At 36.3% G+C, this 15976-nt stretch overlaps 2 protein-coding genes across 2 annotated transcripts; both read right to left on the reverse strand.

Annotated features, from left to right (window-relative positions):
• Positions 1 to 2829: 2829 nt before the first annotated feature.
• LOC101889774 (putative fatty acyl-CoA reductase CG5065) lies at positions 2830 to 6188 on the reverse strand. Its single transcript, XM_059121931.1, has 7 exons — positions 5249 to 6188; positions 4743 to 5179; positions 4484 to 4679; positions 4039 to 4418; positions 3905 to 3975; positions 3130 to 3255; positions 2830 to 3059 (listed from the first exon to the last, which is right to left on the reverse strand). The coding sequence occupies exons 1-7, from the start codon at positions 5301 to 5303 to the stop codon at positions 2831 to 2833; spliced, it is 1494 nt and encodes a 497-aa protein (XP_058977914.1). The 5' UTR covers positions 5304 to 6188; the 3' UTR covers position 2830.
• Positions 6189 to 7249: 1061 nt separating this feature from the next.
• LOC131802211 (fatty acyl-CoA reductase wat-like) lies at positions 7250 to 14384 on the reverse strand. Its single transcript, XM_059121929.1, has 7 exons — positions 14042 to 14384; positions 13535 to 13971; positions 11634 to 11829; positions 10341 to 10714; positions 10200 to 10270; positions 7745 to 7870; positions 7250 to 7687 (listed from the first exon to the last, which is right to left on the reverse strand). Exons 1-7 carry the CDS (start codon positions 14094 to 14096, stop codon positions 7450 to 7452), a joined length of 1497 nt encoding a protein of 498 aa, XP_058977912.1. The 5' UTR covers positions 14097 to 14384; the 3' UTR covers positions 7250 to 7449.
• Between the last annotated feature and the right edge of the window lie 1592 nt (positions 14385 to 15976).

A 15976-nucleotide genomic window follows, 5' to 3' on the forward strand; every position in this document is an offset into this window, starting at 1 on the left:
CTATTCTCAATGAAATAAGCAAGAATCAAATCTTGGTGGGAAAAAATATTTCTTCTGACCGCCTTTTTGCAGTGAGTTAAAGGAATAGACAAGGTTAATCCCAAAAACGCATTTGCATAGAAACACCACTGCTAGTCTGTGGAAAATAATTTGAAGAAATCGAAGTAATTTCGTTCGAAATGAATTAGTGTATGCCCAATTTTGGTTAAAAAAAAGATTTTAAAGAAATAATTGCGATCTTACTTTCACAAGAGATGTATTATTTATCGTTTTTATATAACCCTGAAAAAATGCTATAAAAAATTCAATCTTAAATTTCCATCTTTAATTTGTGTATATAAAATGGATGGATAAGTGATCTCACGTTCCCCTTTCCTTATTTCAAAAGAGATAAAAAGGCTAAGCAGTTCCCGCATTCATGAAAAATGTACCTATCAAAAATGCCAGTAAAGGGAAAATAAGAGGTTTTGTTTTTAGAAAGTTCACCAGAGATATCGATGGGAGTTCAACATAAAATTGAAAGTATGGAAATTTGTTTCCAAAAAACGTGAAGGCAACATATAAATACTTTGAAATTTCAATATTTATTTATGCTTTTTTTTCAGGGCCAAAGTCACAAATAAAAAAAGTTGGAGGTACTTTTGGAGCGAGCTAAATTAAGCTGGTCCACCGTCTAAAACCGTTGCTGATTGGAAGAAAAATCTCAAAATTATTGAGGTGTGTACCGCTCAAAAACTGTATGCCTGCAGAAAGCGGCCTAGAACAGGGAAGGCCTTAATTAAGAACAACCACACGAGTGCACACGAAAAAAAAAAGGCTGTGAAGTCTGTGTCCAGTGAATGTGGCTTACTAAACCCCATCCTCTGTGAAAAAGGGGGAAAGGAAAATTATCCTTATCTAAAATGAAATTTCATTTTTAGATTCTGACAATCCTGAACAAGAGCAGATTAAATATCAACCTCCTCCCCAGTGTAAATAAACAACTATCAACATGTCTGTTAAAACAAAAAGCAGTTGTTAGGGTTTTTTATACCCTCCACCATGAAAGGGAGGGTATATTAACTTTGTCATTCCGTTTGTAAAATCCCTATATATTCGTCGTAGACCCCATAAAGTATATATGTGTATTCGTGATTAGCATAAAATTCTAAATCGATTTAACGATGACCGTCCGTCTGTCTGTTGAAATCTCGATACAGCCCACATTATTTGACGTAGAGCTTCAAAATTTAGAACAACAATTTGTGTTATGTCTAGGATGGTTGGTATTGAAAATGAGGTAAATCGGTACAATTTTTGGTATTTTGGTATAGTCGGCATATAACGGTACATCCCCATATTCGGTATTTTGATTATTTTTGCCACATTTTTCCACGGACTTGTTAAAAATTGGTATTTGTAGGTCAAAATGGGTTCTATTTTCGGTGACGAAACATTTTATATATAGGTCCACGTTTTTGTATAGCACCCATATGACGGTACCTCCCTATATTCAATATTTTGATGATTTTTGCCACATTTTTCTACGGATTTGTCCAAAAATTGGTATTTGTAGGTCATATTGGGTCCTAGCTTCAGTGGCGGAACATAGTATATATAGGTCCACGTTTTTGTATAGGTCCCGATATTCGGTATTTTGATTATTTTTGTCACATTTTTCCACAGATTTGTCCAGAAATTGGAATTTGTAAATAATAATGGGTTCTAGCAAAACAGTGTAGGCATAGATCCACGTTTTTGTACAGCAGTGCCTCCCGATATTCGGTATTTTGATGATTTTTCCCACATTTTTTCTAAAAATTGGAATTTGTAGGTCAATAGGCCTGTATAGGACCACGTTTTTGTATATCCCCCATAGATCCCGATATTCGGTATTTTGACAATTTTGCCCACATTTTACACGGATTTATTTAAAAATTGGTATTTGTAGTTCTCAATGGATTCTAGCTTCGATGGCAGAACTTTGAATACTCACATCGATACTCACCGATATTCGGTATTTTTATAATCCTAGTCAAGAAGATTTGGTGGTTGCCAACCCATGAAGTTTAAAATTGTCTACAGAGGTTCCCGTTTTAGTATGGCCCCCATATAACGGCTTCACCCACCTTATGGTTTTTTGGTTCAATACTTAAAGTATAAACTTGTCTATAAAGGTTCCCGTTTTAGTATGGCCCCCATATAACGACCTCACCCACTTCATGGTCTTTTGAAAAGTTTGACAGCATTATTCAAACGTCTTACTGTTGTTTGTAGTATAAAATGGAACACGTTTGAATTCAAATACTTTTATATAAAAATATTTTCTTTACTCAAAGGTGGAGGGTATTAAAATTTTCGGCCCGGCCGAACTTTATTATTTTTTTAACTGTTTGATATAAAATTTCACTGCTGGACAATGTGAACTCTGTTATGAAATTGAAAATGATGTTGCTTTTTCACGACTTTTTACCGATTGCTCCAAGTTTTGAAATATTTAGACCTACAGTTAACAACTATACATTCAGGACATTTCCCTGGAATTAAATGAATTTAAATCTTTTGAGAATTATTCTTTTGCATTTTAAATTTAATAACCTAACAAAAAATTATATTTTTGAAATTAAAATAATTTATTTGAATTATATTAAACAAGGTCGAATAAAAAACAAACTTTATTAATAATATATTGAAAATTAATAGTTTTGCTTACTTTTTTGAACATATAACTCTGACACCTGTATTAGGTTCAAAAACAAATTAGTATGTGGTTCTTGTTACATTTATTGTACAACAATACTTGCTGGTACCCGTATTATTTAAACATGGTTTTCGACCAAATTCATTTGTTTTATTTCGCAATAATTTTATAAAGAAACCTTAACAAGTTTTTTACAATATAATATAGTCCGATGTATTGAATTGTATGGTGTAAAAACCAAAATATTTTAACACGTACACGAGCGGCACTCGAAGAAATGGGATTTTCTTTGAGTAAAAACTCTTTGGCATCCTTCACAATATCTCGCATGTATTTTTGCATATCCCCAGAACAATAGTCCATAAATGTAAACACAGAACTGAAACAAAAAAAATGATGTTGTTTTAAAAAAGCATTCATATTTGTATTAAACAAATCACGAAACTTACCGCTCATCATCTCCAATAAGATTTTCCAATGATTTCAATTTATCATTGTTGAATTGCCATTCGGTGTTGGTAAAAGCTTTAAGCACTTTTGTGGTACTTTCGATGCGTCTCTGAAGCCGCATTAATCTGGGTTATGGAAAGAGCAAGGGGAAAGATTGATGAGTGCTTCAAGCTACTACTTCAGTAAGTAAGGATTCAATTGTCGTCTCTGAATACGGAATAAGCCGTGACATACAAATGTAACCTATAATCTGTTGTTCTGTTCGATTTAAATTAATTTTTGATATATGAATGAAGCTTGATTGAATGGAAAATTTTCGTGGAAACAGATATCGAATAAAAAGCTAAGGCTGCTACTACATCTACCAACATTTTTATTTCATTCATACACAAATTAATTTCAATCAAAATTTCGATATGGAATGCGAAAAGAATTTGGCCACGTCTTTTTGGGCAATTTTTTTTTTAATGTCTAGTCCCATTTAAGTCTGTATATATTCATAAAGGTGAGAATACATAAGACGCTTTTATGCATGGCTAAGACCCCGGTTTGCTTTTCTGTATAAGAACCAAGGAGCGTAGGGTCAACAAGTATATATTATGGGACGTCAATCTCAAACTCCTTTGTTTTTTTAAGAAGCCATTCAAAAAAGCCTTCTATGTATTCTCAACTTTAGTTCTTCCCTTGTCGATCAATTTTAATTGCAGATCAACGACTGGACATCTTGGAGAGGTTTTGTATAATAAGTTTCCAATCAAGTTTAAAAGTACTTACACTGGCGTATGTCCTGACAAACGTATAAGGCCGTCTAACAAAATAGCCGGTATCACTTGTAATCCAAAGAACTGAAACGAAAATGATTTTTTAAAAATTATATTCAAAACTAAACTCCATGTGATTCCACCCACCCGAAGGTAATGCCAAAAGGCACATCTTGTCATTGAACCTGCCGGTAGCCAAATGCATTTTTCATAGGGATTATCAAAGACAGTTTCTATGCCCAAATCAATTATGTCAGACATGGTCAAAGACCTTTGCGTTGATGCACAACAATTGTAGAATTCTAGCTCTCCACTAAGTTTTGGAACTTTTTCGTTCTGCTTCGCATGTTTATAGCCGGTAACCAGAAGTGCCTTTGTCACCATATCCACTGGTATAATATCTGGTTTAACATCCGGATCACCATGATTGGAATGCATCAGACCAGTACCGTAGGCCATCACCATTCCAACGGGAGCATTGAAATTCTCAATCCAACCGGGAAAGGGTTCCCTAAAGCTACTAGCCACTGAAATAGAGCGCATGTGTATGGTACATTATCCATGACTTTGCTATGGAAATACCTGGACTTACCTATAGAAGGACGAAATATTACCACGGGTAATTTGTGGCTGTACTCCTTGACAATGTGTTCTGCCATATTTTTGGAAAGTGTATATGAATTGGGATGTTCTGGAGAGGATTTGGGTAAAAGCATATTTAAGGTTTCCTGATCATATGTTTCGGCTATTTTTATGGCGGTACGCCAGTCTATGTAGGGGGCATATATCTGAAAGAGAATAAAAGACGAAAGACTTCAAAAGACTTAAAAAATCTCAATACTAGGTTCTACCCTTTCATCGACCTCCCTCAAATCCGGATGGGAATATGTAGTCGAAACATGAACAAATGCTTTGAGTTTTGGTAAATCTAGAGCAAGTTTTAAGAATTCATGCGTTCCGCGAGTATTCAAAATTATTGATGTTCTCATGTCATCATCAAAGCGCACCGTTGCTGCCACATGAAATATTATGTTGACATTCCGTATTTTCACCATGTCTAAGGACGATATTCCCAAACCCAATTCCTGGCAATCACCATCTATGGCTATTAGTTTTTTAAAAGCCTCCGGCTGTTCTTCTCTGGCACGTCTAAACAATGGAATTTGTAAAATTTCCTCCAAACGCTGGCTGGCATTTTTACCCTTTTTGCTGCGTAATAAAATATAAACTTTTCCAACATCCGGTAGGGAGCGCAAAATCTTTTCTATCAGAACTTTGCCAATGAAACCTGTTGGAGAGGAAAAATAGGAAAATCAATAATTCAATTTTATATTTTTTTCTCTGGCCAGATAGTTACCTGATCCTCCGGTTATTAAAATTTCCTGACCGGCATAAAATTGGGCAATAGACATTTTCAAAATTTGTATCTTCTTTTCTCTTGTTTCGAAGAGACCGTTTTGACATCGATTTATAAACTACCGGAAAATGCAATGACTTCAAAATTTAAAATAAATCTAGTGATTTGCATGCTGATGCGTATTTCAAAAATTTGCATCTCCTAAGTCGGCACGGTCTTGTATCGGATAATGTGTTAAATGTCATCAATGATAAATAATGCATTAAGAAATGAAGGTTGACAATAGGAAGACGGAAGCAGGTGCAGATATGTAAAGCTGTGGGTACATAAGCAGCTTGCCATTGTGGCTGTTTATGAACCCACACCTTTATATATTCTTTATAAAAAAAACAGAATCCCGTCCGTTTTATTTTTTTTTGCAATGTATTTGAAAGAATAGGTAGCCTGTGGGAAATAACAAAATGAGCTAATTCGACCATGCATGCACGTTTTCGGTTTAATCAAAAGATTTGTGGAAACAGCTGGGGTCATGGTAGGATTCAGAATTTAAATAAATATTATGTAGCGGGCAATCCCCTAGCCATCTGAGATATTCATTTTTACATTCAAGGTTCAAATTTGATTTTAAGGATATTTACTCCGATGAAAACACCGAATATCGGGAGGTACCATTATGTGGGGGCTATACGAAAAAGTGAACCTATACTTACTATGTTCCGTCACACGAGCTAGAAAACATTTTGACCTACAAATACCAATTTTTAGACAAAAAAAATCATCAAAATACCAAATATCAGGAGGTACCGTTATATTAGGGCCATACAAAAACGTTGACTTATACATACAATGTTTCGCCACCGGAGCTAGAACCTATTATGACCTACAAATACCAATTTTTGGACAAATCCGTGAAAAAATGTTGCCAAAATCATGAAGATATCAAATATCGGAAGGTATAGTTATATGGCGGCTATACCAAAACGTGGACCGATATATCTCATTTTCAATACCAATCATCCTAGACACAATACAAAGTGTTCTGCTAAATTTTGAAGCTCTCTGTATCGTGATTTCAACAGATAGGCAGGCTTACATACGGACATCGTTAAATCGACTTAGAATTTTATGCTGATCATGAATATATATACTCTATGGGGTATACGACGAATATTTAGGTATTTTACAAAAGGAATGACAAAGTTAATAAACCCTCCTTTTAAGGTGGAGGGTATAATAAGTATTTCTTTGAGCTTGAGTCTGGCTTTCTTTTATTATTTTCCTCTGATAATTAATTCTGTTTGTTGTTGATAAGTTATTAACATGGTAGAAGAATGCAGAAAGTCACATCGACGCAGCTGCAGATTTGGAATTGAAAATCTTAAATGAAAAATTATTGAAATTTGTAAAAGTTGTTGAAAAATACATATCATTACAACCGCCGATTTGAAAACATATAAAGATGTACTTATTTTTGGCAAAATACTTTAAAATTTTTGACATATTAATGTTTCCAAGCGTTGCTGCATCTACCTTTATTCTTTTACCGTGGTTATTAATATGTAACATTTCCAACGTCATTCTCTTATTGTAGTGTTTCTCTGTTTGAAGTAGTTTAATGTTCTCAAAGTTTTGTATGTCTTTATTTCTCCTGCAATGCTCAGCAAGAGCAAGAGAAATTGTAAAGGTGAGAGTACATAAAGGGAGTTTAGGTTGGCTTAGTTCGATTTTGGTCCTATGCTTCTTTGTTATTTTACGAAGAAGCCAGCCGATGACTTCATCCAGTCAAAAAAGCCTTTTATGTATTTTCACCTTAATTTAAAAAAATACAAATTAAATTATAAAAAGTAATTATAAAAAATAAAAATTTATTTTGTAGATTTTCCTAGAGATGCAATGTAATCCATTGCGAAATATCGTAAATTAATAAAGGAAAATCAGACCTCAAGCTCAAAGAAAAATGTATTTATTTCAATTTATAAAAAACAATCTATCACAACTATGAATTTTCCACGATATATATTTTTTATTGGGAGAGTCGATATGTAAACGAACATATTTTAATTCATACATAAGCAATGGAAATAAAACAAAATCAAATGTATACAATATTTATCAATACAATTTTCATGAATGAAAAAATTAGCATAATTTTGGGGAAAATTAAATACCGTTTTTCTTTTCAACATTTTTTTTTTTTGTTCTCACAAAGTCTTTGATTTCACATATCCCAATAGCAGACGCAATAAATAGCGAGCTATGTAAAATGCACCCATAAATTGAATCGTATAATGTAGAACCCGAAATATGCGCATACGTAGATGGGCACCCTTCGATGGCTCGGGTTTTTCTTTCAGTAAAAATTCTTTAGCACCTCTGGTAGCATTTAAATAATACTCTTCCATGTCACAGTCACAGTAACCAAGAAAATTAAAGGTAGATCTATAATTAAATATCCAGTAGTTTATTCGATTTGAAATAAAATTCTCATTTGTTTACCTTTCCGGTTTTTGAATAATATTTTCCAAGGCCCGGAAATTGTCATTCAAAAATGAAAATTCAGTATTTAGAAATACTTTCAATATGTCTGTGGTGGATTCCAAACGACGATGTAGTCGGAAAAATCTGAAATATGACAACAGTTTATTTATTTATATTTGTTATTATTTATATACAGCGTGAGATAAAAAAACTGTAACCAACTACAGACTGGTGTCATTTCTCAGTCCAACAGCTGTTAAAATTATTCCATTGACAGCTTATTATATTGTTTACAAGCGTTCAAAAGCATTTTGATGAGAATTTTCCAGAAAAAAAGTTATTCGTGATGGAATTAAAGCGTGATAGTGTGATTTCTTCATATTTGGCTGGAAAACCACAAGTGGCTATCGTTGGAGCACTCCAGTATTTAAATGTGAATAACTTTTTGTGTCTCGTACGATCGCTCGTTACGTGATACTGGTAGCGTAGCCCGACGTCAAGGAAGTGGACGGAAAAAAAACAGCAACATCAACAGAAATGGTTCGAAAAGTAAAGAAGCGATTTGATCGAAACCTGCGTCGCAGTGGCCAAAAAATGGCTCGTGAGCTGAACATATCGCAATATTCCATTCGGCAAATATTGAAAAATGAGCTCGGGGTAAAGCTATTGAAATTCCAAAAAGTGCAAGAACTTACACCGCAACAGAAAGAAAATAGAGCTAAAGAGTTGCTTCGCTTGGCCGAAAGTGGTGAACTGCCGAATTTTGTATTTCTCCGATGAGAAAACATTCGTTGTCGTTGTCCAGCAGTTTGTAAACAAACAAAATGATCGTGTTTACTTGCCAAAGAGGTCAGCTGAAAATGTGCACCTTCGGTTGGCCACCAGAACTCAAGCGCCGGCCATTGTGATGGTGTGGGCCGCCATAACAGCCGATGGTCGCTCTCCGCTCACGTATTAAGCGACCGTGGCATCAGAATAAATGTCGAATATTATCGCGAAAATATTTGGCCGCAGACCTTGGAACAGGACTCAGCACCATCGCACTCAGCACGCGCCACACAAGAATGGTTACAAAATGCGGTTCCTCGTTTCATTTCCAGCGCACAATGGCCACCAAAGTCTCCGGATACCTATCCGTTGGACTACTGTGCCTGGAGTATTTTGGAAAGCAAGGTTGGCACTAAAAAATGGAAAAGTGTCGATCACCTCAAGCAAGCGCTTCACTGGGAATGGGCCAAAATACCGCAGAGCAACATTCAGGCAGCATGTGAGGGTTTCTTTGGCCGTTGAAAGGCCATAATTCGTGCCAAAGGTGACCAACATGACAAATCTAAACTTATTCTACAATTCGATGCTATTTCCGGTATTTTTTGCTTTCATTCAAGAAAATTTAAATAAAATGTAAAAATTATGGCCTTTGACTTTGTTGCAGTTTTTTTTTATCTCACCCTGGCTTCTTCATAAAAGAACAAAGGAGCGCAGAGTCAAAATCGAACTAAGTCAACCTATAACTCATTTACCAAAAACCAGTCAATGACTTAAGGTGGGAATACATAAAGCGCTTATTTGGCTGGCTTAAGTCATCGGCTGGCTTCTTCGGAAATGAACAAAGGAGCCTAGGGCCAAAATCGAACTAGGTCAACCTAAAACTCCTTTGTTCATCTACGAAGAAGCCAGCCGATGACTTAAGCCAGCCAAATATGCGCTTTATGTATTTCCAGCCTAAAGGTGGGAATATATTAAAGGTGGGAATACATACAGCGCTTATCTGCCTGGCTTAAGTCATCGGCTGGCTTCTTCGGAAATTAACAAAGGAGCTTAGGGCCAAAATCGAACTAAGTCAGCGTAAAACTCCTTTGTTTCTCTATGAAGAAGTCAGCCAAATATGCGCTTTGTGTATTCCCACCCTAAAACGCTTATCTGGCCGGCTTAAGTCATCGACTGACTTATTCGAAAATAAAAAAAAGGAGGCTAGGGCCAAAATCGAACTAGGTCAACCTAAAACTCCTTTGTTCATCTACGAAGACTTAAGCTGGAAATACATAAAGCGCTTATCTGGCTGGCTTAAGTCATCGGCTGGCTTCTTCGGAAATGAACAAAGGAGCCCAGGGCCAAAATCGAACTAAGTCAACCTAAAACTCCTATGTTCATCTACGAAGAAGCCAGCCGATGACTTAAGTCAGCCAAATATGCTCTTTATGTATTTCCAGCCTTAAGCTGGAAATACATAAAGCGCTTATCTGGCTGGCTTAAGTCATCGGCTGGCTTCTTCGGAAATGAACAAAGGAGCCTAGGGCCAAAATCGATCTAAGTCAACCTAAAACTCCTTTGTTCATCTACAAAGAAACCAGCCAAATATGCGCTTTATGTATTTCCACCTTTAAACCTGTCGGAAAAGGGTTTTAAGTATTCTCACCTTAAATCTGTTTAATACATATCTTGTTGTGTAGAAAAAAAATATGCAAATACTTACAATGGCTTCTGGCCGGCCACAGCTAGCAAAGAGTCAAAGAAAATAGCCGGCAAAATTTGTGAAGTTATGAACTGAAATAAACAAAACGGAAACGTTAAATCAATGGCCACAACACAAGATTTTCAACTTCACTCCACTTACCCTATAATAATGCCATAGCCAACATGATGTCATACTACCCTCCGGCAGCCATATGCATTTTTCAAATGGTACTTTCAAAATATTCTTCTTTCCCAAATCGATAATATCGCCGGTGGTCAGATGACGTTTCGAAGAATGACAACAATTGTAGATCTCCAAGTGATTATCTGGGATTTTGGCGGTTCTGGTGCCCAACTTAAATGCAGCGACAATCAGTGCCTTGGCACACATATCCACAGCAATAATATCAGGATGTATATTCGGATTGCTGTAGGAGGTACGCATTATGCCAGTTCCGCAGGCCACTAACATGCCCATCGGTCCATTGAAGTTATCAATCCAACCGGGAATTGGTTCTTCATAGCTACTTATTACTGCATGCATGTGCATTAATGTAGAAAGGGAATGGAAAGGGCAGAATATTAATTAAACGATGGCATATTAAGCAGAGCCTTCTTTAACCCTAGACTAACAAAGTACTTGGGGTTCACAGAGCAATTTTTATATGAATGTTGTAGCACACTATAAATAGACATTGTTGGAGGTTCAGTACTAAATAAAGAACTACAAAAAGGCAACTTTGTGTTCTGGTCACATCAGATTTATTGACATTTCAGGGTCAGCGAATATTTTCCTTTTTTAAAATTTTCCGTACGAACATGCATTTATTATAATATGTGTTCTTCAATGAAAGTTCATCAGGTAATGTAAGAAGACTAACGTTATGTTTACATAAAGGTGAGAAACAAGGAAGGTTTAGGTTAATATAGTTCGATTTTGGCCCTAGGCTACTTTGTTCTTTTACGAAAAAGCCAGCCGATGATTTATGCCAGACAAAAAAGTTCTTTATGTATTCTAACCTTAATTGTTTTTTTTTGTTACAAAATCGGAAATTCTACATTTTTGACATGGAGAGTATATTAAAGGCGGGAATACATAAAGCGCTTATCTGGCTGGCTTAAGTTATCGGCTGGCTTCTTCGTAAATGGACAAAGTAGCCTAGGGCCAAAATCGAACTAAGTCAACCTAAAACTCCTTTGTTCGTCTACGAAGAAGCCAGCCGATGACTTAAGCCAGCCAAATATGCCCTTTATGTATTTCCACCCTTAGGATCATCGGCTGACTTCTTCGTTGATAAACAAAGAAGTTTTAGGTTGACTTAGTTCGATTTTGGCCCTAGGCTCATTTATTCATTTCCGAAGAAGCTAGCCGATGATTTAAGTAAGCCAGATAAGCGCTTTATGTATTCTCACCTTAAGTTTGTCATTCACGAAACCCATTGAGCTCACTTACCTATAGATGGTCTCAGTATGACTACCGGAAATTTGTCACGATGGTCGTTGATAATGTGCTCGGCTAAACTTTTTGTAAATGTATAGCTATTCGGATGATTCGGAGCGATTTTTCGACACAAAATGTTTAGAGTCTCTACATCGTACGTTTCGGCCATTTTAATCATGGTACGCCAATCGGCATAGGGAGGATAGATCTGTTGAAATAGAGGAGAATATACAGGGTGAGATAAAAAGAACAACTGCAACAAAGTAAAACGCCATAATTTTTACTTTTTTCTTAAATTTTATTGAATGAAAGCAAAAAATGTCGGAAATAGCATCAAATTTTAGAATAAGTTTAGATTTGTTCGAATTGGTCACCTTTGGCGCGATTTATGGCCTACAAACGGGCAATGGAACCGTCACACGCTGCCCGTATGTTGCTCTGAGTTATTTTGGCCCATTCCCAGCGAAGCGCTTGCTTGAGGTGATCGACACTTTGATATTTTTTAGTGCCAACCTTGTTTTCCAAAATACTCCAGACACAATAGTCCAACGGATTGGTATCCGAAGATTTTGGTGGCCATTGTGCGCTGGAAATGAAGCGAGGAACCTCATTTTGTAATCATTCTTGGGTGGCGGTGGCGTGCTGAGTGCGATGCGGCCAAAATGTTTGCCTGTCCAAGGCTTTAATACACCCTAAAGAATATTTTCGCGATAATATTTGGAATTTATTCTTTTGCTACAGTCGTTTAATACGAGCGGAGAGCGACCATCTGTTATGGCGGCCCACACCATCACCATGGCCGGCGATTGAGTTCTGGTGCAAATTTTCAGCTGACCTCTTTGGCAAGTAAACACGACCATTTTGTTTGTTTACAAACTGCTGGACAACGACAGCGAATGTTTTCTCATCGGAGAAAACCAAATTCGGCAGTTTACCACTTTCGGCCAAGCGAAGCAACTCTTTAGCTCTTTTGAGTCTATTTTCTTTCTGTTGCGGTGTAAGTTTTTGCACTTTTTGCAATTTCAATGGCTTTACCCCGAGCTCATTTTTCAATATTTACCGAATGGAATATTGCGATATGTTCTGCTCTCGAGCCACTTTTCGGATAACTTTTTTTCTGGAAAATTCTCACCAAAATGCTTTTGTACGCTTGCAAACAATATAATGAGCTGTCACTGGAATAATTTTAACAGCTGTCGTACGAGTGACTTAGAAATGACAGCAGTCTGAAGTTGGTTGCAGTTTTTTCATCGGGGTTTTTTTTAAATATTTTTTAGGAATACAAGGATGACAATAAGAATGGTTTTCTTTCAGATTTGAAGGAGAAGTCAATGTTAGGGCCGATATAATGGTGGGAATACATAAAGTGCTTATCTGGCCGGCTTAAGTCTTCGGCTGGCTTCTTCGGAAATGAACAAAGAAGTCTAGGGCCAAAATCGAACTAAGTCAACCTAAAACTCCTTTGTTCAACTACGAAAAAGCCAGCCGATGACTTAAGCCAGCCAAATATGCGCTTTATGTATTCCCGTTTATTTCAAGTTTTAAATATGGCAATGGCTTAATACCTATGGGTGCAGGTACATAAGAAGCTTGAAGTCATGGCTAGGCATATTAATGTCAAATTATAATGGACAAAGACGGCAGGATTTTAGTGCGGCTCCGTAATCCCTTTACGAAATGCCACAAAATATGCCTAGCCATGACTTCAAGCTTCTTATGTACCTGCACCCTATGTAGGTCCACGTCGTATAGACCCCAATATAACGGCTATATTCGGTATTTTTAAAATTTTAACAGATTTTTTAAGGATTTTAGTTTTTGAAAATTTTCAAATTCCTTTCAAATGGTGGAGGGTATTAAAAGGTCGGCCCGATCGAACTTAGCTGTTTTTGTTTTTACTTGCTTTTTCTTACCTTCTCTTCCAGCTCAGTAATATTCGGATGGGCATAGGTTGTTGAGACATGGACAAAAGCTTTTACATTCGTCAGTCCCTGGGCCAATTTAACCATTTCATAGGCACCGCGTGTATTTAAGAGTAAAGAAGTTTTTAAATCCTCATCGAAACGAACTGTCGCCGCAACATGAAATATTATTGAAACATTACGCAATCTCTGCATATCCTGGGCGGAAATACCCAAACCCACTTCGCAGCAATCTCCCGAAATGGCGATAAGTTTTTTTAATGCATCCGGTCGTTCTTGGTGTACACGACGAAATACGGGAATTTCGAGAAGATCCTTTAAACGTTCCTCCGCCGTTTTATTCTTTTTGGCACGTATTAAAACGTATAGTTTCGAAATAGTCGGCAAGGAGCGTAGGATTTTTTCAATCAATACTTTTCCAATGAAACCTAAGGATAGATGGATGAGTTAAGTTTGGTCTTTCTTCGATTTATTTTTTAAAAAATTCGTTTTCTTTACCTGTGCCACCCGTTACCAAAATTTCCTGATCTTTATAAAAATTTACAATGGACATTGTCGTCGTAAAATCTCGAATAAAAATTCAATCCAATATGCTTCCTTGAAATGCCTATAACCGAATGTTCAATGTTTTTTTCTTTCGAATTTAAAATGTTTTCGGGACAATTTACATAGCTTTAAAATAACAAGTTCATAGGGTGCACACACGATTTCAATGCTAATTAGCCATTTAAAGTAAACAAAAGTAAATGAATTACAAGATATTGGAATTTGCATTCGAACATTTTTGAAAAAATTGCTGCTGACGTAGCGTGAAATGAATGTTATTATTTTTCAATACACATGTAGGTCATCCAAAATTTAGGAATTGAAAACTATCAAGGTTTAGATTTTTATGCCCTCCACTAATCTGTGGAGGGTATATTAGTTCTGTCATTCCATTTGTAACTCCTCGAAATACTCATGTCAGACCCAACAAAGTACTATTTATATTCTTGATCAGCATAAAAATCTAAGTCGATTTATCGATATCCGTCTGTCTGTTGTAATCACGCTAAATTGGAAACGAATTAAGATAGAAGGCTAAAATTTTGCAAGAAATTTCCTATGCAGGTCCACGTTTTCGTATAGCCCCCCTATATCCGTTTCTCCCTTTATTCGGTATTTTGATGATTTAAGCGACAACATTTCCTGCAATTGTTTAAAATGTCGTATTTACAGTAAGTAATGGGTACTACATTCTGTGACCGAAAATTACATATGCAGGACGTATAATCGTATAACCCCCATATACCTCCCTTTATTCGGTATTTTGATGATTTTAGCGACATTATTCATCGGAATTGTTTTAAATTTTGGATTTGAAGATTTTAATAGGTACTATAGCCTGTGACAGAAAATTGCTTACGCAAGTCCACGTCTTCGTATATCCCCCATATAACCGTTCCCCCCTTTATTCGGTATTTTGACTATTTAACGACATTACTTACCCAAATTGCTCCGAATTTCGTATTTCAAGTTCGTAATTGGTACTACTGGCTATGACAGAAAATAGTCCGTGCAGGTCCACATCTTCGTATAGCCCCCATGTAACGATACCTCCCGATATTCGGTATTTTAATGATTTTAGCGGCAATATTTATCGGAATTGTTTCAAATTTCGTATTTGAAGATCTTAATGGGTACTACAGCCTATGACAAAAAATCATGTATACAGGTTCTCGTCTTCGTATAGCCGCCACGTAGCGATACATCCCGATATTCGGTATTTTGAAGATTTTAGCGTCATTATTAACCGCAATTGTCTCAAATTTCTTATTTGAAGCTCGTAAGAGGTACTATACCCTGTGACAGAAAATTGCATATGCAGGTCCACATCTTCGTATAGCCCCCATGTAACGATACCTCCCAATATTCCGTATTTTGATGATTTAAACGACATTATTTAACGGAATTGTTACAAAGTTCGTATTTGAAAATCTTACTACAGCCTACTGCAAAAAATCGTGTATACAGGTCCACGTCTTCGCATAGCCCCCATGTAACGATACCTCCCGATATTCGGTATGTTGATGATTTTAGCGGCAATATTTATCGGAATTGTTTCAAATTTCGTATTTGGAGATCTTAATGGGTACTACATCCTGTGACAAAAAATCGCGTATACAGGTCCACGTCTTCGAATAGCCCCCATATAGGGTTACCTCCCGATATTCGGTATTTTGATGATTTTAGTGACAATATTTAACGGAATTGTTTTAAATTTCGTATTTGAAGATCTTAATCGGTACTACAGCCTATGACAAAAAATCATGTATACAGGTCCACGTCTTCGTATAGCCCCCATATAGCCGCACCTCCCAATATTCGCTTTTTGATGATTTTAGCGACATTATTTATCGGAATTGTTTCAAATTTCGTATTTGAAGTTCGTAA

The sequence above is a fragment of the Musca domestica genome, unplaced genomic scaffold (assembly GCF_030504385.1).
Source record: "Musca domestica strain aabys unplaced genomic scaffold, Musca_domestica.polishedcontigs.V.1.1 2, whole genome shotgun sequence".
In the NCBI taxonomy this organism is placed as follows: Eukaryota; Metazoa; Arthropoda; class Insecta; order Diptera; family Muscidae; genus Musca; species Musca domestica.

Coding starts and splice junctions, on each gene's coding strand:
- LOC101889774 (XM_059121931.1), bottom strand. CDS start 5,303: ATGTCTATTGCCCAATTTTATGCCGGTCAGGAAATTTTAATAACCGGA. Junction 5,180..5,248: donor TTTAATAACCGGAGGATCAG/GTAACTATCTGG, acceptor CCTCTCCAACAG/GTTTCATTGGCAAAGTTCTG. Junction 4,680..4,742: donor TGAGGGAGGTCGATGAAAGG/GTAGAACCTAGT, acceptor ATTCTCTTTCAG/ATATATGCCCCCTACATAGA.
- LOC131802211 (XM_059121929.1), bottom strand. CDS start 14,096: ATGTCCATTGTAAATTTTTATAAAGATCAGGAAATTTTGGTAACGGGT. Junction 11,830..13,534: donor TTACTGAGCTGGAAGAGAAG/GTAAGAAAAAGC, acceptor CTATTTCAACAG/ATCTATCCTCCCTATGCCGA. Junction 10,715..11,633: donor CATACTGAGACCATCTATAG/GTAAGTGAGCTC, acceptor ACATGCATGCAG/TAATAAGTAGCTATGAAGAA.